The following is a 20,345-nucleotide window of genomic DNA, read 5'->3' on the forward strand; positions in this document are numbered from 1 at the left end:
AAGTTATGGTACGAAAGAGGCGTGTCGGGTAAGGTAAGAATATTAGAATTTGATTGAAATGTGAGATTTGAGGATGAAAGAGAAGGTGGATAGAAAAGTATAACAGAACAGATAGTTAAAGGATCAGGTACGTCTCGAGGTGCCATATGTGAGGTAAGTCCCGACACCTTTATACTTTTATTTGAAATTGTTAGCGCTGTGTGGCTATGATACGATGTGATATGATATGTATATACGTATGTATGTTGGCCCTGTGAGGCATGGTCGGTATTTCCTGCGTGCAGGTTTTGGGATAGTAAGAAATACAGAGGAACCTCTGCCCAAATTTTTCCAGAAATATGAATAGGAAAATGAGATATAAGTTCTTAGCATGTTTTGAAAGTCGATACCGATAGGGAAAATCTATTATGTTGGGTTAAATTCTAAGAGATACCCTCCATGTCATTCGTAAGAAGCATCATCCTTGGGAAATTTTATTTTGGGAAAGCATATATGATCAGCAAATTTCTGGAGATCATTTCAGGAGGGATTGGGGACCCAGGTGAACCTGAGTAAAGGGGCGATAGAAGAGTTGAGTCAAAAATAGAGAAACAACACGAGATAATATGCTTGAAGTGTTATAAGTGGGATTAAGGGAAATTGCGAAATGGTTTAAGTGAGATGGTCAGAACGAGCTAGTTACTAGAAGACAGTGAATTTAAAGAGAACGAGCAAGAAGAACTCGACTTAGGCTTCAAGTATAGATGGATATGGTAAGTTGCAGTCGATTACGGAGGTAGCTAAATCGTGTCTACTATATTTGGAAGATCAATATTAACAGATGTCAGGTGGAGAATGGTATTAGTCTAAGTAAAGAAAGGCACCACATGATAGATGAGTTCAAGTTACAAGTGAATCGTTATAAGATCACCAGAAGCAGTATAATTATGTAGGACTAATTTGACATTCGGGGACGAATGTTCCTAAGGGGGGGAGGATGTTACACCCCGTAAGAGTCTGTGCTATTTTAATTAAGACAAGAAAGAATGAGTTAAGAAAGTTCAAGGAAAGTTAATCGAGTTAGTAAGAATATCGTTATATATATGGTTGCCTTAAGTATCCCGAGGTGACATCGTAACCTAAAGGATTTGAAATCGCGTTATGAGCGTATATGAGGTAATGTGAGTGCCCTTTTAAAGTATTTGAGATTATTAGTAATGATATAGAAGATGGATAAAAGATATGAATATATTTTTGCGATTTGAGTTTCGTCGAAGCTTCGTAAGTTCTCCAGTTACGTTTAAGGTTATAGTGATTCTCCGGACCCTTCGAGATGTGTATGGATTGTTATGTATGTATATGGGTATGTATATGTATGTATAAGAGGTTACATGAGAGTTGGAAGAGGATTAGAAGATAAACAAATCTAAACAAAATGAATCGGAACAACTTCAGTAAAATCTCGGACCAGACTTTTAGCCCATATTGTTGGGGGAATATCTCCTAGTATATGAGGAGTTTTAAGGTGTTTCAAAAGCCTAAAATGAAGTTCATCGAGTCTAGTTTCCAACTAAACAAACCGCTCGTCAAAATGATATTTGGATAAGGAAATATGGACGATGCAATATGGGCTGGCAGGGCAGCAAGTTTGGACCCGACCCAAACACTAATGTTTCGGCCCATGAGGCCCATTAACGTTAATATATATGGCAAATTCTCTTGAGGGCTGATCATTTTCAGCTAATATCCTCCAAAAACATTAGAGAGAGAGAGAGAGAGATCCTAGGCTAAGGAAGCCATTTTGATCAAAATCCGAGCTCCGAATCCCGAAGCTCATGAAGAGAAAAACGTTGTACGTTGCGTTGCCTTCAATTTGAGATAAATATTGGTCTTGGGGGATGAAATTTTCGTGGTGGATCTTCTGATAAGGTATTGATAAAATTCCTTTTATGTTATTAAAGTGTTTATTTAGAGTTTTAACGAATTAGAACGGAGAAAACAACATTATAAACTCGTTTGTTGTTTTGTTGAAATTTATGGGTGAGGGGCTGTTTTAATTGAAATTGATGGACTGATTTGAATTAATATTTTGGTTGTTGTAATCATGAATATGTGAGGAGAGTGAAGGAATTTAATGGTTAGAGTTGGAGTTAAATTGTTGTGGGTTGTTGTAAGGATTATAGAGATAATAATGTGGTTTTATTGCACATGAGTAGATGATGTGGTGTCGAGTGGCTGCTGTTGTATTTCCCTGAAATTTTCTGAAAATATTGCATGAAATAAGGTATAAGAAGTGCATATTGGCTGCTTGGTGTATTGCAAGTGTTCGTTAGAATTTCGGGCATCGTTATGTTACAGTTGGGGGCTGTTTTGATATGTTGTTGTTCTTGTTGAAATAAAAGAATTGAAGATATGGTTGTGTCCATATGTTATTGTTGGTATTTCTGTGTCAACAGGAGAGCAATTGGAAATTCGGATAGACGGGTTTATAGGGGAAATGCTGCCCAAATTTTTGTAGACCAGTGATGAGTTAAAGATTGAATACCAAAAGCCTTATAGTTAACAATTGGTAAAAATGACCATTTGTAGGTTTTGGGCGAAACGGAGATTGAGTTTCGACAAGCGTGTGTAGCGCGAATGGTATGTAAAGCTTATCCTTTCCTTCTTTGGCATGCCCTAGGTCTACTAGGTTGAGATTTTGGCCTCGGGGACCATCCTGCTCATCGTAACCCGAGATTAGTTTTCGTTACTATTCATTCAATAGAATTGAATTATAAAAGGTGCATTTTACTAGAAAAGTGGTTGGACTTCCAAAACGATTACAAATGTAACCCGATCGTTCTAAAACTTTCCTGGATGACTCCGTAGAGTCTAATGGGCGTGATTCTCGTCCGCCGCCTCGACTTGGCCCGAGGTGGGCCCGCTATCCCCGATGCCTCTCTTATTGTTCTGTTTGTCTTATTCCCGTACGGTAAGTCAAGGGAACTCATGGTTATTGTTCCGACTACTAAACGGGAGATATTTTATCTATCCCGAGATGGATTTTAATGATTATCGACCCAATTGTGGGGAACGAAACCCTGACATGTGATGTACGGCTTTAGCCAATGTACTCTTGTCCGGAGTTCGCAGGTAACTCCTGGTTATTATGCTGTTCACTATATGATAGGTGTTATGACCACCTTCATGAGCATTATAAAATGTTTTTGACATCTAAAGCGTTTTTAAAAATCTTACCCTGAGATTCTGGACAAACTACTTATTTTCTTTATTTTCCGATATACGATTTTGGTATACCTGAGTCCTGTGTGATGCATGATCTTGGCATGTGTGATTATGTTTGGAAAGTGATAATTTGGCATTTTGTCTGGTTATCTTCTGTGTTACCGAGTCCCGGGCCGGTTATGTGAATATGCGCATATGTGATATTGGCCGCTGGACCCTCGACCGCGGCGTGCCCGACATTGACTGCTGGACCCTTGACCGCGTCATGCCGGACGTGTGTCATTGACTGCTGGACCCTTGACCGCGTCTGCCGCACTTGTGATTATGCCGACATAGACCGCTGGACCCTTGACCGCGGTATGTCGAACTTGTGATAGAAAACCGCTGGATACTTGACCGCGGTATGTGTGATTGTGACCGCTGGACTTATGGCCGCGGAAATTGTGCGTTGATTCTTCTATGTGTGTGAAACAAAGATGTTTTCCAAAAGAAAGCAAACATTTTGTCATCCCGATTGCCGTGTTGATTTCTCCGGAACTTCTTTTGCCTGTTGTACGCCGGATACGACTCCTTAGTATGCTGGCTATTGTGCTCGCTTTATATATATCGTATTTCAGTTGTGACTTTGCTTTCTGTGTTGTATGCTTTACATACTCAGTACATATTTCGTACTGACCCCCTCTTTTCGGGGGGCTGCGTTTCATGCCGCACAGGTACTCCCAGGTGAGTTGAAGACAGTATAGAAGATGTTCCAGTGCAGATGGCAAGCTCCATTTGTTCCCGGAGTGCTGCCGAGTCAGAGTTGGTATGTTATGCTTTCTGGATTACGTTAGAGACTTTGCAGACAGCGTCGTGGGTATTGGTTGTCAGTCTGTAAGCGGCTCCGTCAGCCAAAATGTCGGTCTGTGTTATGTACTGAATTTTGTATGATTATTGATTCGTTATGCTTGGAAGCTACGTGAAAGAATATTTCTGGAAAAAAAAAATTTACGATGTATTTCATCTCATTTGATTTGAAAAGTTTGACATGATTTTATGTGCAGCAAGAGTCTGAGGGTTCGCTCGGCCCTAGGTAAGGGTCGGGTGCCCATCACACCCTAGCGGAATTAGGGTGTGACATGCATAAAGCAGATGTGAGACATTGATTGAGCTAGCTGGATTTCTGCCCACCTGAAAACCTTGACTCCATTGTAGCTTCTTGGCCCTACCCAGCATCTGTGTAAGGCCTTTCATAGCCAAAATGAAGAGGAAAGGAGAGAGGGGGTCTCCTTGTCTTAGGCCTTTCTCCGGGGAAAAGAAGCCTACAGGACTCCTGTTAACTAGCCCCGAGTATTTCACAGTTGAGATACAAAATTTTATCCACCTAAGCCACCTGTTACCACAGTTCATTTTTTTGAGGATGTCAATGAGGTATTACCAGCTCAGTTGATCAAAAGCTTTTTCAATATCTAATTTGCACAATAGTCCTGCTTCACCACTTTTAAGCCTCCAGTCTAGAACCTCATTAGCAATTAAAGAAGCATCTGTTATCTGTCTGTCCTTGAGGAATGCACTTTGCTGCTCTAAAGTCATCTTCCCTATGACCTCTTCAATCTTTCGGCCATGGTCTTTGCAACAATCTTGTACACACTACCAATTAGGCTAATGGGTCTGTCCTTAGCTCTATTGCCCCTTTCTTTTTAGGGATGAGGGCTATGAAAGATGCATTACAAGATCTCTCCATGTGGCAATTGAGATGAAATGATTGAGCTCCTCCATTAGATCTGCCTTGATGAAGCTCCATGCCTGTTTAAAAAATGCCATAGTGAAACCATCCAGGCCTGGTGCTTTGTCTGGGGCACATGAATTTAAAGCAGCCAGAACTTCTACTTCCTCAAAAGGTGTTTCCAGACTCTCACTTTCAAGTACTGATAAAGAAGCCACACCTTCAAAATCTGCAGTAGGTCTCCAATGTTCCCTTTCTTTGTAAAACTTCTGGTAGTATTCCAGAATTTCCAGCTTGATCTGGACCTTGTCCTCCACCATGGTTTGCCCCACTAAGAGTATCAATGCAATTGTGTCTTCTTTGAGAGTTGGCAATTTTCTGGAAAAACTTTGTGTTTTTATCACCCTCCTTAAGCCATGTGCATCTGGATTTTTGCCTCCATGAAATCTCTTCAGCTAAGGCAATCTGTGCAGTTCCATTTTTAATGTCAAAGCTTTTGTCTTTTCATCTGCTGACTGAGCTCTTTGATCAGCAGCTTGATCAAGGTGCTGCAAATCATCTAATGTTTTCCTCCTTTTGGTTTCTAGCTTGCCATACACTTCTCTGTTCCAAAAAGATATATCCTTCTTTAGGGACCTGAGCTTCTGTAAAAGAATAAAATCAGGGGATATGGTTCTCTACTAACGACGCCTAATCTCATATACAACAGAGCATATATTATATAGTATCCAACTAGAAGCTGGTCCAAAAGTAGAGTTAAAGGTTATGTTCGTGGTTACTTTTGAAGTATCATGATACTCAAAGCATTTGGCCACAAAAAACTTTCTAAGCATGCTAAAAATGATAGGGAAGTTAGAAAATCTTTTAGGATAGAGGGCATCGAATCGATCTAGTATTTTTATTGGAAGTCCTTGTGTGGAGAGGTGTAATAGCTGAACAGCATAGAATTATTTGCATATTGTGTTGCCTTAGTGTTTAATTACAAAGAATTAAAGGAAGAGAACAAATACTACGGCCTTGTGCTAAATGTGATTCCTAATATTGTTATCTCTTGAGATCTTGACACATGTATTGGTTTGACTACCTCATATTGAGTTGCTCAGTGTATTTCTTTTGTGTAAAATTCTTGTGCGATATTAACTCATGTTTATCGATAAAACTTGTGACTCTTGTTTTAAAAAATAAAAGGACACAACATTATTACCCTAGTGTGTTTCAAAAATAGTATATTCAATTAAATTTTATGTAGTTTGCGGAAGCGAATAAGTAGAGATGGAGGGAAAATGGGGTTTTCAACTATTTGTTTGTCAATTATTCTATTCTGTTTTTTCGTTGTTCAAACAATTAAATAAAAAAGAGAAGGAAATTGTGAGTCAAGTAGAAAGGAAAAGAAAAATGTGTTCCAGGCGTAGGCAGAATAGAGAAAGAGAGATGATATGAAATCGAAAATGCTGAGTTTCAGAGGACAATGAGGAGTTATAATGAAGTTGAAGGTCTGGTCGACTCTAATAGAGAGGTCGCTGGAGAAAGAGGATACATGAGAAAGTGGCACGACCGCACGAGTGTCGGTGGCAGGGGATTGTGATGTAGCTTATGCTTCTCAAATGCGGAGAGAGTAGGTTCTTTGTTTATCCCCGTGGTGTAGCTCAAGATTATTCTGATGGTAGTATAGTGGAGATCTTCAGTACTGTTTGGATTCTTCCGATTTCTCTTCAATAGAAAAGTGAGGAAGGAAAGAGTATTTCGAGGAGAGAATTTTAGGAACAGGGACTCAAACTCTGACTCTAATACCATGTAAAGAAAAGAGAGAGGAGATTTCTGGAGTGAATTGTTTAATTATTCTCTCAAGCATGTTAGGGTTTAAATAGTGTTTACAAGTAAGTGTAAAAAGGATAAGAAAGTAGTCCCTGCTCCTAATTACACAATCATAGGGATTCTAAACTTGAGTTTTTGTTGTATTTATAATTTTTTAGTATAAGCATTTTAAACAGCATGCAAGGATGTGGTTGAACGGTCAATAAAGTAGAAGGAAAATCATAGGAGATCAAAGTTAAAATCTCAGTAGAGGCAAAAGATGTTAGATGATTTCCTCCTCTCTTGACGCCTAAGCTTTGGTGAGTAAATTACACAATACTTGTACTAGTGGGTACCCGATGAAACAATAGAAGTGTGCACATGCTGGCTCGAATACCACCATTACATATACACAATTCAAAATTCAAAATTTGCCCAGCAAATTTATTCCAAGTAATTGTGTTTGTACACATATATTAGTAGCAAATGATTTATCTAAATTCACATGTTAAGTGACAGTTGATATGTCTATATTCCAGTAAGCGAAGGGAGGCGGTCCCTGTATTTCTTTCTTAATTTTTGCTTAATTTCCTCTCTTGTATGTTTTTCGCATATGGTTCTGAGGGGAAGGGTTGAAGGGGTTGTAGTCGTAATTCTTTAGCAGATGCCCCAGTGCGGAGGTGTGAGAGGTTGGCCATGGATGGTTTCAGACGAGGTAGGGGTAAACCGAAGAAGTATTGGGGAGAGGTAATTAGACACGACATGGCGCAACTACAGCTTACCGAGGACATGACCTTAGATAGGAGGGTTGGGAGGACCCAAATTAGGGTAGAAGGCTAGTAGATAGTCTCGTTTTCCGTTCTTATTAGTAGTCACATTATCGCAATATAATTTCTTCTGCTCAGATTTATGCTATTATATGTTATTTCCTGTGCTTTGATTATCCTGTGTTATCTGTGTCGCTTGCATTATTTCATTTCATATCGCTTTGACTCTTTTAACCTTATCTGACTTCTTTTTATGCTTTTATTGAGCCGAGGGTCTTTCGGAAACAGCCGTCCTACCTTGGTAGGAGTAAGGTCTGCGTACACTCTACCCTCCCCAGACTCCACGATGTGGGATTTCACTGGGTTGTTTTTGTTGTTGTTATTTTATACTTCATGAAATTAGTCGAGGTTTGTGCAAGCTAACCTGGATGCCACTATCATAAAATAAGTAAATAAATGAATAACATCCTGGTGTTTCACAGTTTCAGCGAGTCTTGCTGAATTTTGAGTGCTTAATATTAACATTTAATTTTCTCATTTTGATTTGCGATCATGCAGATCATAGGACCTTTCAGCTTTAGAGTTGATTCAGAGATAGCAATTGATTTGAAGAAGGATTGGTGTTTAAGTGTGAAGAATCCTGTATTTGCCATTGAACATGCTTTGCAAGTTCTCTGGTCTGCCAAGGCTGTTGCTTGGTATTCCCCCATGCAGCGTGAATTCATGGTAGAACTTCGCTTTTTTGAAACTTAATGTCACCATCATCTGGAATGCAGTTAATATTTGTTATAATTCTCTCTGGGTCTTGTGTTGATAATTCTAGCTATTCAGAGCCACTGTGCCTGGTTATCTCGTTTGTTTGGCATACTGTCTCAGTTAATGCAGTTTCATTTACTGATTTCTATTTTGCGGGAATTAGTTGGGATATTTTTGAGTAAGTTTATGCTTTGTAAAAATTGATTGTGAGACTATGTTTGTATTTCTTCTCAATATGTTGTTTTAATTGTCAACATAATAAAAATTTGTTGTTGATTTGTAATTGTGCTTTGGTAATTAAGTTTTAAAATATCAAAGAAGAATTTGTCTGTGTATATTATATACCAAGCGAAGCAAAATTTAATTGTTTTATATATGTATCTTACTTTTTCCTGTAAGTCCTCAAATATGCTATTTTGGTAGTTTTAAAATATGGTTTAACTCTTAGTCCCAGTTTGATTTACTAGTCACATGGTTGATATTACTTCGGAGCTCATGTCTGATACTTTGTCGCCTATTCAAATTATTGGAACACCTATATGCCTTTGTATTACAAGCAATGAGAATGCAGTTGCATCTCTCAGTAAGAAGGACGATTAGTATAATGTCTATCCTAGCTCATTTTTTTGCGCGGATTGCCCTTCTTTTGGGGTGGTCTTTAAATTTTGCCCCTCATATTTGTGGTCTTTAAATTATGCCCCTCATATTGCTGGTCTTTAATTTTTACCCTTCGCATTGCAACACTGAGCGTTCACGCAGAAATCATGAGGTTCTGAGTTCGAACCCCCGTTCAAGCATAAATTAAAAAAGAAAACTGCAAGGCAAGGTTTGGGTCGCGTGTGTGCCGGACCCGGCATAAACTTATGAAGGAATTACCAAAGTTATGCCGGACCCGGCATACTCATGCCTTATGGGCAGACTTGGCATAAGTATGCCGGGTCTGGCATAACTTTGGTAATTCCTTCATAAGTTTATGCCGGGTCCGGCATAACTTTGAGATCTTATGTAAACTTTTTACAGATTTTTAGTGACATCAAAATGCTCTATTAAAATTCAAGTGGTTTTTGTGTCAATGTGGCCTAAAGACTTTCTTTGCTACATTTTCTGTATTGGATATATTATAACTGCTCTTGTTAATATATTATGGGGTAGTGATACAAAAGAGTAGTTGTCGTGATTTTGTTCCATTATATCTAAGCCTAGTTTTTCATGAGTATTAACACTATGATAATTGTTGACAGCATTTGCATGACGATGAGTGGAAGAGGCCACGCACAAAGTTTTTACCATGAAGCCTTTTAGTTCTGTAATAATATTGGAAGGAGGACAATGAAATTCTTCCTAGGTACCCTCATCCGGTGGGGGCATATTTTTAATGGGTGAACTTTTATGCCGGACCAGGCATAAACTTGTGAAGGAATTACCAAAGTTATGCCGGACCCGGTATACTTATGCCAAGTCTGCCCATAAGGCATAAGTATGCCGGGACCGGCATAAGTTTGGTAATTCCTTAACAAGTTTATGCCGTTGGGGGCATACTTTTAATGGGCAAACTTTTATGCCGGATCCGGCATAAACTTTTGAAGGAATTACCAAAGTTATGTCGGACCCGGCATACTTATGCCAAGTCTGCCCATAAGGCATAAGTATGCCGGGTCCAGCATAACTTTGGTAATTCCTTCACAAGTGTATGCCGGTGGGGGCATAGCGAATTTAAACTCTGCCTTGTAATTTTTTAAAAAAATTTTGACTGTGTGGGGGTTCGAACCTGGAACCCATGGGGTTTAGCCGAAGGGCAAAACTTAAAGATTTCAAATATGAGGGGCAAAATTTAAAGACCACCCCAAAAGAAGGGCAATTCTGCGAATTGCCCATCCTAGCTGCTAACCTATGTGCGAATTGTTGGGTTAAGAGTTTGCTCTACCTTATCCTATAATGCAATTTGGACCTCATCTGTCGAGCCCACAGTCTAGATTTGTAGATATTATTCAATTGTTGATCAGACGACCAAATGATTAAGCACAGGATAGTAAATCAATTAAACCAATTGAAATCAATGACAATCTAACATAAAGGTTCAAACTACAACGTCATGGATAATCCCGCAACCTTAGAATAATAATAAACTAGTCACTCATGTTTGTCAGGACTACACAATTCATAATCATTTAACTATAAAAACAGAAGGAAAAACAAAAAGATAAATGTGCGGATCTTGGACCTCAACTTGCGAACATCCCTGTCTAAGATAGCAACGGGCTCTTCCTCATACGACAAATTCTCATCTAGGAAAATCGAATCCCAACGGATTATGTAGGAACCATCGCCGTGGTACCTCTTCAACATCGACATATGGAACACCGGATGAACGCCTGATAGACCCGGAGGTAAAGTCAATTTGTAAACCACTTCTCCCACACGTTTGAGGATCTCAAATGGACCAATGTACCTCGGGCTAAGCTTGCCCTTCTTCCCAAACCTCATCACACCCTTCATGGGTAAGACCTTCAACAACACTTGCTCCCCTTTCTAAAACTCCAGATCTCGAACTTTGCGGTTCGCATACTCCTTCTGCCTACTTTGCGCGGCCAGAAGCTTGGCTTGAATCACCTTCACCTTCTCTAGGGACTCTATCAGAAGATCGGTACCCCACGGCCTCACCTCGAATGCACCAAATCATCCAATAGGAGACCTGCACCTCCTTCCACACAACGCCTCAAATGGGGCCATATCAATACTCGAGTGATAGCTATTATTGTAGGTAAACTCGGCCAAAGGCAAGAATTGATCCCAATGCCCACCAAAATATATTACGCACGCACGAAGCATATATTTAAGAACCTCACTCAGAGTCAGCACACAGGAATAGTTTAGGCACGAAGCCTACACAATCACTCAATTCACATCCTAGGAGTTTAGCCAAACACAATATCATGTATGAAAACTAAACATACAATCAACTAACCAAATTCTAACTCAAGTACATTCCTTTCTCCTAAAAAACTCACAAACATACAATCAACTAACCAAATTCTAACTCAAGTAGAGCCGTAACCTACCTCAATGCTGCTTTTCCCTTCCTTAAAGGACAATGCAAGTCCGCTACAGCTAAAGCTCAGAACGCTTACTAGCTCAATGACACAATTTCAAATCACAATACCAATGGGGTGGATGATTTTATAGGTGTTAAGCAAGAAAACCCTTCCCTTTACCCTATTCCAAGTAATCATTAATAATCAATTTATAACCATATTCTATCAACATTCCTACTACAAGGGTGGATGATTTTATAGGTGTTAAGCCAAGAGTAATCATTAATAATCAATTTATAACCATATTCTATCCTCAACTTGCGAACATCCCTGTCTAAGATAGCAACGGGCTCTTCCTCATACGACAAATTCTCATCTAGGAAAATCGAATCCCAACGGATTATGTAGGAACCATCGCCGTGGTACCTCTTCAACATCGACATATGGAACACCGGATGAACGCCTGATAGACCCGGAGGTAAAGTCAATTTGTAAACCACTTCTCCCACACGTTTGAGGATCTCAAATGGACCAATGTACCTCGGGCTAAGCTTGCCCTTCTTCCCAAACCTCATCACACCCTTCATGGGTAAGACCTTCAACAACACTTGCTCCCCTTTCTAAACTCCAGATCTCGAACTTTGCGAGGACTGCACCTCCTTTCCACACAACGCCTCAAATGGGCCATATCAATACTCGAGTGATAGCTATTATTGTAGGTAAACTCGGCCAAAGGCAAGAATTGATCCCAATGCCCACCAAAATATATACGCACCACGAAGCATATATTTAAGACCTGGATAGTCTGCTCAGACTGCTCGTCAGTCTGAGGGTGAAAGGCTGTGCTAATATCCAACTTCGTACCCAACTCCTCATGTAAACACTCCCAAAACCTGGATGTGAACGTGGTGCCTCTGTCATACACGATGGAGATAGGAACCCCGTGAAGTCTAAGCACCTCACGAATGTAGACTTTAGCTAATTTCTCCGCATCATAAGTTATCTTCACCGGAATAAAGTGGGCAGACTTAGTCAACCTGTCAACAATAACCCAGATAGAGTCAAACTTGCCTAGCGTCTTCGGAAGACCCACCACGAAATCCATGGCTATTCTTTCCCACTTCCATTCAGGAATGGGCATCCTCTGCAATGTACCCCCAGGCTTCTGATGCTTATACTTCACCTGTTGGCAATTTAGACACTGAGCAATGAACTCTACTATGTCATGCTTCGTCCTGGTCCACCAGTAATGTTGCCTCAAATCACGATACATGTTAGTGGTACCAGGATGGATAGAATACCTCGAACTATGAGCCTTTGTCAAAATGGTCTTGATCAAGTCGCCCACACGTGGCACACATACTCGTCCTTTGATCCGCAGCACGTCCTCCTCATCAATCACGGCCTCTTTGGCTTCACCATGCAATACTTTATCACGTATTATACATAACTTAGCATCCTCAAACTGCTTAGCCTTAATCTGCTCTAAAAATGATGACCGAGCCTCAACACAAGCCAACACCTTACTTGTGTTAGAAATATCCAGCCTCATAAAACTGTTAGCCAGAGTCTGAACCTCTCTAGCCAATGGACGCTCCGAAGAGATCAAACGAGCCAGACTCCCCATACTAGCCAACTTTCTGCTTAATGCGTCAGCCACTACATTTGCCTTACCAGGGTGATACAGAATGGTGATGTCATAGTCTTTTAGCAGTTCCATCCATCTCTGCTGTCTAGAGTTTAGATCCTTCTGAGTGAACACATGCTGCACACTGCGATGGTCTGTGTACACCTCACAATAGACACTATACAAGTAGTGCCTTTAGATTTTCAACGCAAACACCACTGCTGCCAACTCTAGATCATGAGTAGGATAGTTCTTCTCATACACCTTCAACTATCGAGAAGCATAAGCAATCACCTTCTTTTCCTACATCAAAATAGCGCCCAAACCAGAACGTGAAGCATCACAATAAACAATAAAATCCTTGCCCTCCATGGGAAATGGTAGAATCGGCGCTGTAGTCAACAAAGTTTTGAGCTTTTGAAAGCTCTCCTCACACTCGTCGGACCACTGAAACGATACCTCTTTCTGAGTCAAGCGGGTCAAATGTGAAGCAATAGAGGCAAACTCTTTCACAAACCGACGATAGTAGCTAGCCAAACCCACAAAACTACGGATCTCGATCACTAATGTGGGCCTAGCCCATTCCCTGACTGCCTGACGTTTCTGAGGATCCACCATAATACCTTCCTTCAAAATAACATGCCCCAAGAAAGACACAGAAGACAACCAGAATTCACACTTGGAGAAATTAGCATACAACTCCTTCTCTCGCAATACACCAAAAGAAATTCTCAAATGTTTCTTATGCTCTTCCTTACTCCTAGAGTACACAAGGATATCATCAATGAACACTATCACAAATGAGTATAAATAGGGCTTAAAAACACTATTCATCAAATCCATGAACGCAGCTGGGGCATTTGTAAGCCTAAATGACATTACTAAGAACTCATAGTACCCATACCTGGTCCGAAAAGCGATTTTAGGAACATTCTTTGCTCGAATCTTTAACTGATGGTACCCTGACCTTAAATCAATTTTCGAGAACACAGAAGCTCTCTGTAACTGATCAAACAAATCATCAATACGGGAAATGGGATACTTGTTTCGGACAGTTACCTTATTCAGTTGACGGTAATCAATACACATGCGCATGAACCCATCTTTTTTCTTAACAAACAACATAGGAGCACCCCACGGAGAGGAACTCGGGCGAATAAACCCCTTACTTAAAAGATCTTGCAACTGCTCTTTCAATTCCATGAGTTCTGCTGGCGCCATTCTATAAGGTGGGATAGAGATAGGACGAATCCCTGGATCTAAATCAATCCTGAAATCAATGTCGTGATCCGATGGCATACCAGGCAAGTACGCGAGGAACATGTCCACAAATTCGCGTACCACTGGAACCGAATCAAGAGATGGGGTATCTGCACTGGTGTCACGAATATGTGCCAAATAAGCTAGACAACCCTTCTCTACTAGCTTCCTAGCACGAACAAAGGATATTACTTTCTTAGGGAGGGGACTAAGGTTACCTTTCCACTCAAGTCTAGGTGTCCCGGGCATAGCTAGGGTAACAGTCTTAGAATGGCAAACTAGTATAGCATAGTGTGGCGACAACCAACTCATACCCAATATAACATCAAAATATGCCATGTCTACGATCATCAAATCTGTCCAAGTACTATACCCCATAAAAGTAATCGCACACGAAGGGTAGATGCTATCCACCACCACAAAGTCCCCAACAGGAGTAGATACATAAATAGAGGCATCAAGGGTATCACACATCATATCCAGACCCACAGCAAAATAGGTAGATACATAATAAAAAGTAGAGCTCGGATCAAACAAAATAGAAGCCATCCATTCATAAATTGAGATAGTGTCTGTGATAACTGCATCGGAGGCCTCAACTTCGGGTCTACCTAGGAAAGCGTATAAATGACCGCGCCCTCCGGTCGCCTGTGAACTAACGCGATTACCATTACCAGTCTGAGCCTCGCCCCTGTTGGGCTGCTGTCCACCTCTACCTGCCTGAGGATCGCCTCGGTTAGGTTGGGCACCACCCCTACCCGCGGTGTGGCCGCTCTGCCCTGCTGGTGCGCGATCCTTACCCTCTTGATCTGGGGAAAACGGAGCTCGGGGAGCCTAATACTGAGTCCCCTGCCCACTCTGTCTAAGTTCGGGACACGACCTCTTGATATGCCCTATCTCACCACACTCGAAGCAAGCACGATCCAGCGTAGGCCGCTGAACAGAAGCTGATGGAGCAGTGTAGCCTCCATGCTGACCGGAAGCCTGATAATTTGCCCCTGATGGGCCCCCAGCTGACACCTGCATCGTGAAATGAACCGGACGCCCTGAATATACCTGTGAACTCTGACCCCTCGAGAAGGAGTTGCTGAACATCCCGCATCTACGGGCCTTCTTCTCTACCTGCTTCGCATGACTCTCCTGCCTAATACCCACAACAATACAGACATGCTCCACTATCTCCTGGAATGAAGCCCCAGTAGCCACATGCTAAAGAGCTTATAACTGAAGCCCAGTGTTCAACCCCTTCACGAACTGCCGTATCCTCTCCCCCTCAGTGGGCAATAACTGAAGAGCATATTGGGATAGGGAGTGGAAACGGGACTCACACACAGCAACCGACGAGTTCCCCTGATTAATAGTAGCGAACTCATCCTTCCTTCGCTCTCTCAGAGTACGCGGAACGTACTTATCCAGAAACACAGAGTAAAACTGAAACCAAGTCAACAAAGGAGACCCAGCGGGCCTATACTCCACGTAAGCTCTCCACCAAAGCTTGGCATCACCCAAGAACTGGAAGGTCACAAACTTTATGTCGTACTTGTCCACAGCCTCCATCTTATGGAGCCTCTCGTGACAGTCGATGATGAAATCATATGCGTCCTCTAACTCAGTACCATAGAACACAGGAGGCTTCATTTTAGTGAAACTCCAAACAGATCATGTTCCTCGCCAGTCATCACCGGCCCTGCAACTGGCTTCAGGAAGGCCTCAAAACCCGGAACTTCCTCCAAGCGAGCTGCCACTGCTGCAGCATGTTGAACTCCCGGAGCCTGTGCTCTGTCCGGACCTGGGGATGCTACTCCTGCACCCCTACCTGCTGGACTGGCTGGTATAGCTCCGGCCTGTGCTAACTCTGTCCGGAACTGGTACTGCTGTTGGTTGGGCTGGTGCGGCTGCATCTCCTGCTGCCTCGTTATGAACCACTGGAGGCACATGGTCAACCACTGGGATGCTGCCTCCAGCTGGGGCCGTCCCTCTGCCAGCTCCTCTGCCTACACTCCTACCTCTAGCTGCTGTCGCGCGTGTTCTTGCCATCTGTGAGAGAATGAAGGATAGTCAGATACCAATTTGAATCAGCAGATACCAATTGGAATCAAGTAGCACAAAAGAAAGAAAGGAAAGGGAGTTTTCCTAGTGCCTAGTAGTCTCTCGAAGATAAGTACAGACGTCTCTGTACCAATCCGCAAGACTAACTGGACATGTCCTTGTACGACGAGATCGACGAACCTAAAGCTGTGATACCAAGTCTGTCACGACCCATCCCGTCATGACTGGCACCCAACTAAATCCTAGTGGGAGAACCAACACAAAAGACATCTATCCATTCAAATCTGATTTTATATTAACCAAGATAATCAGTTATTACTCATTCAAACATAAAATAAACAAAATGAGTCATGCCATAAAATACTGAAATAAGTGCGGAAGTTCTAACTATTACAAAATCCCCAAAATCCGAAAGTCGTCGTACATGACTCTAATCTAAAATATGTCTAATGAATGAAATCCGACTAATAAATATCCATAATGTCCAGAATACGAAAAGACATCATAAGAAGAAGATCTTCGAACGGCCTGGCATGGGACGAAGCTCACCCTAAATCTATCAGTAAACATCCTCCACGCTAGATGTGAGGGTGGGTAGGAGTCTCCGTATCACAATTTGCACTCAAAAGAATGCAACAACGTAGTATCAGTATAAACACTATGTACCGGTAGATATCATAGGCCGACTAAGATTAGTATCATGCATATTTCATAAAATCAATAGAATAAACAAGCCAGTCAACAGTCATAAATATCAATAAACCACAGCAAGTCAACCAAGGATAATCACAATCAAATCACCGAGATGTCAAGAATCACAATCACGTAAGCCACAACGGGAATAAGTTTACCACAATGACCACACTAATTGTACACACATGCTAACTGATGGCATTGCTCAATAGTCATGACCTGCACGGGACCCATGGTGTCCATGTACCACTCGTTCCGGAATACTCCTCGAACCCGAGCACAAACTTCCGCTCCGTAAAAAACCTCGGACGCAGGACATATGAACGTACCTCTCATTTTCGGAACTAACCTCGAACCACGAGCCCATAATCTAGGTCACATGTGTGACTTTCCATACCTCTTTATAGAACAGTGTTTCTTACCTTCTCATTATCAATACTCAAATCATCATTTCATGTCACAATACCGTCGAGAAGATCATATTAGCTTCTCATCACAATACATTCACTGCAAAGTCAACACACAAGAATAGTGGCACGAAGCCTACACAATCACTCAATCACAATCACATAGGAGTTTAGCCACTCACTATCATGCATGAAAACTGGACATTCTTTCTCATAAAGAACTCACAAACATACAATCAACTAACCAAAGTCTAATTCAAGTGGACTGTAACCTACCTCAAAGTAGAGCTGGGACAACGCAAGTCACTCCGCTACAGCTTTTCCCTTCCTTAAAGCCTCAGAACGCTCAAGGTCTAGAAATAGAAGACTCAATGAGTCACAATTACTCAAATCACAATACCAATGCAAGAAAACCCTTCCCTTTACCCTATTCCAAGGGGTGGATGATTTTCTAGGTGTTAAGCAACCTATCAAGGCCTTAGTAATCATTAATAATCAATTTATAACCATATTCTATCAACATTCCTACTACAAGCAGATTTTATGGTCAAGACATCATTTTTATAGAACCCTAGGCCTCAATTCACTTGGTTTATGGCCCTAAGTGTTCAATTTATGGTTAAGAGAAACTAACCCGAGCCTTTAGATGATAACTAAGTGATAACAACCATAACCCATCAAGTTTAGAAATTTTATTAATATTCTAGGGTTTCTATTTCAATTTCACCATTAAATACCCACAAAGGGGATTACAATCATGAAGAAGAATGGAATGATAGAATGAAATTTATGGAACTTACCTCTTAAGAGTTCCATGCCCTGGCTTGGAATTTTACCCTAGCTGCTTGTTGGGAAGCATGTTGGTGTTTTGTGAATAGAGAATATGAAACTAAGTCTATAAAATTCGAGCTACTGTTTTTCATCGACCGCTACAGCGGTCATCACGCCGCTACAGCAGTCCCGCTATAGTAGTCAAGTGACTGCTATAGCGGACCCAAAGGAAATCGGCTCACCACTATGACGGTCAACGCGCCGCTATAGCAGTACCTCTATAGCGGTCAATCGTCCGCCACAGCAGCCACACGACAAATGGCAGGCCGTTGGCGGCGGTCCACCCACCGCTACAGCTGTACCGCTATAACGGTACTCCCACTGCCACAGCAGTCCATTTTGGGCAGCGAGCTCGACTTTTTATCCAGTTTTTCCCCCTATCACCCAACACTTCATCTGAGACCTCAAAAACACAAAACATGTAAATATACATAAAGATGCCGTACGAATCCACCTGTGGCCTCGGAATTCCCAATGGAGTTCTAATTTTCTATGTTACCCCCTGACGGACTTAAGACAATCAAGCAACACCCACAAACAAGTCAAATCTCAGCTCATAAGCTCGCACGATTTAGTTTCTACTAGCTCGTTCTACCCTTGGAAAGTTTACATTTGGTGGGGTGATCCTACATTTCCCATAACGACCGAAAGGGTCATTATAATGGTGCTCTAGCCGAGCATGCGATGTTCTTCTTTCCAAATCTGAATTTCCTCTCAAAGATGTGTTTAAGATGTATTTATTGCGTGAGGAATAAACCTTGAGCTAAAATACTTCGTCTAGTACAAATTGACTCAGATTGATAGAAAAATACACGGGTACGCCCACAGGCAGTGCCCCAGATGGCGCACCAAGCCAAAACTTCATAGTCACAAATCTGCAAGTTTTGCTAGTAATTTCACACTCGTGGCACATAGGGTGCTAACCCATGCATTGCACCAAGCCATTTTTTGAGAGGTCTCATTTTTTCAATCTTTTTTCATGTGTACTTGGCCTTCAAGTCCTTAGCTCAATCCAAATACTTGGGAATGACTTCGAATAAGATTTCAAAGCCATATTTTCATCTCTTTTTGCATCAAATCTATATCTTTTCATCAAATCACCTTCTAAACACACAAAACAAATATGAAATAAAAATTGAACGAAATGAACTTAATACAAGAAACGAGCACAAAATATTAGGGAGATTGCATTTAAAGTATGTATTTCTAATTGATTGTGCAAATGTGAGCTTTGCATTTGCTTCCAGAGGAGTGGAAGATACTTTAGCACCACTAAGTCCAACATCAGATATCAGCTCAAGTGTGTATTTCCTTTGGTTCAACAAGATCCCATCCTTGGATCTTATCACTTCTATCCCCAGAAAATACTACAGAATTCCTAGATCTTTGACTTTGAATTGATTGTGCAAATATTGCTTAGTTTCTTCAATGAGAGCTAAACTACTTCCTTTTTTGGGTAAATCATCAACATATACCAGGATTATCACTAATCCACCCCAATTATGCTTGGTTGAAAGAATTTCCTTAAGAAATTTCATGTATGAGGGCATTTGAGCTAGTGCATCAGTGAAAGGGACATTAATGTACAATTGCTTGAGGATTACAAGGAACTTCCCAAACTGTTTATCTAATGTTTCCCTCTTTTGTTGTCGAGGAAATGTGAGTGCGATCTCCTGGACTTCATTTTATTGTGAGTGTGATTCCTGATTCCTCGTTTATCCCTTTTTACTGGTTCAGTTGGCTTTTGTATCTTTGGTTCCTGATATGCATTAAACTCTTCGAGAAACTCAGTGAAGAAATACATGGAGCGTCCCCTTTAGAATTTGGTGATTTCGGTGAGAGACGAGTTGGTATTTCCACCTCCCTTGAAGAAGACATGATGTCGTCTCCTCCTTGTAGCTTGACAAAGAAGTGCATTATGATTCCCGTCCTTGTGCCTTGACAAGAAAGAGGTTTGGAGAGACCATATTCTATCCTTCGCGACATATCGATCGTATTCCATCTTGGAGACATGTCGACCGCATTCCATCATTAGAGACACATTGACTGCAACAACTTTGTTCCATCATTGGTAAGCGAGCATCTGACGCATCTCATCCTTGTAGCTTGGTGAGAAAGAGGCTTGGAGAGACCGTACTCCATCTTTTGCGAGCATGTGGAGCATCTTCGCAAAAATATTTGTTTCTTGATGTAGGAGCAATGGAACCAAACCATGCTTGT

General features: G+C 41.3%; 1 protein-coding gene across 1 annotated transcript in view; it reads left to right on the forward strand.

The window, feature by feature from the left end:
• LOC132626626 (protein TRIGALACTOSYLDIACYLGLYCEROL 4, chloroplastic) overlaps positions 1-8,436 on the forward strand; it is a 40,085-nt gene extending 31,649 nt beyond the window's left edge. The window contains exon 7 of the mRNA XM_060341555.1: positions 8,029-8,436. Within this exon, the coding sequence (XP_060197538.1) occupies positions 8,029-8,223 (195 nt within the window). The 3' untranslated portion in view covers positions 8,224-8,436. The remainder of the gene's footprint in view (positions 1-8,028) is intronic.
• Positions 8,437-20,345: the final 11,909 nt, after the last annotated feature.

This window comes from Lycium barbarum, chromosome 2, assembly GCF_019175385.1.
Source record: "Lycium barbarum isolate Lr01 chromosome 2, ASM1917538v2, whole genome shotgun sequence".
NCBI classification, from domain to species: domain Eukaryota; kingdom Viridiplantae; phylum Streptophyta; class Magnoliopsida; order Solanales; family Solanaceae; genus Lycium; species Lycium barbarum.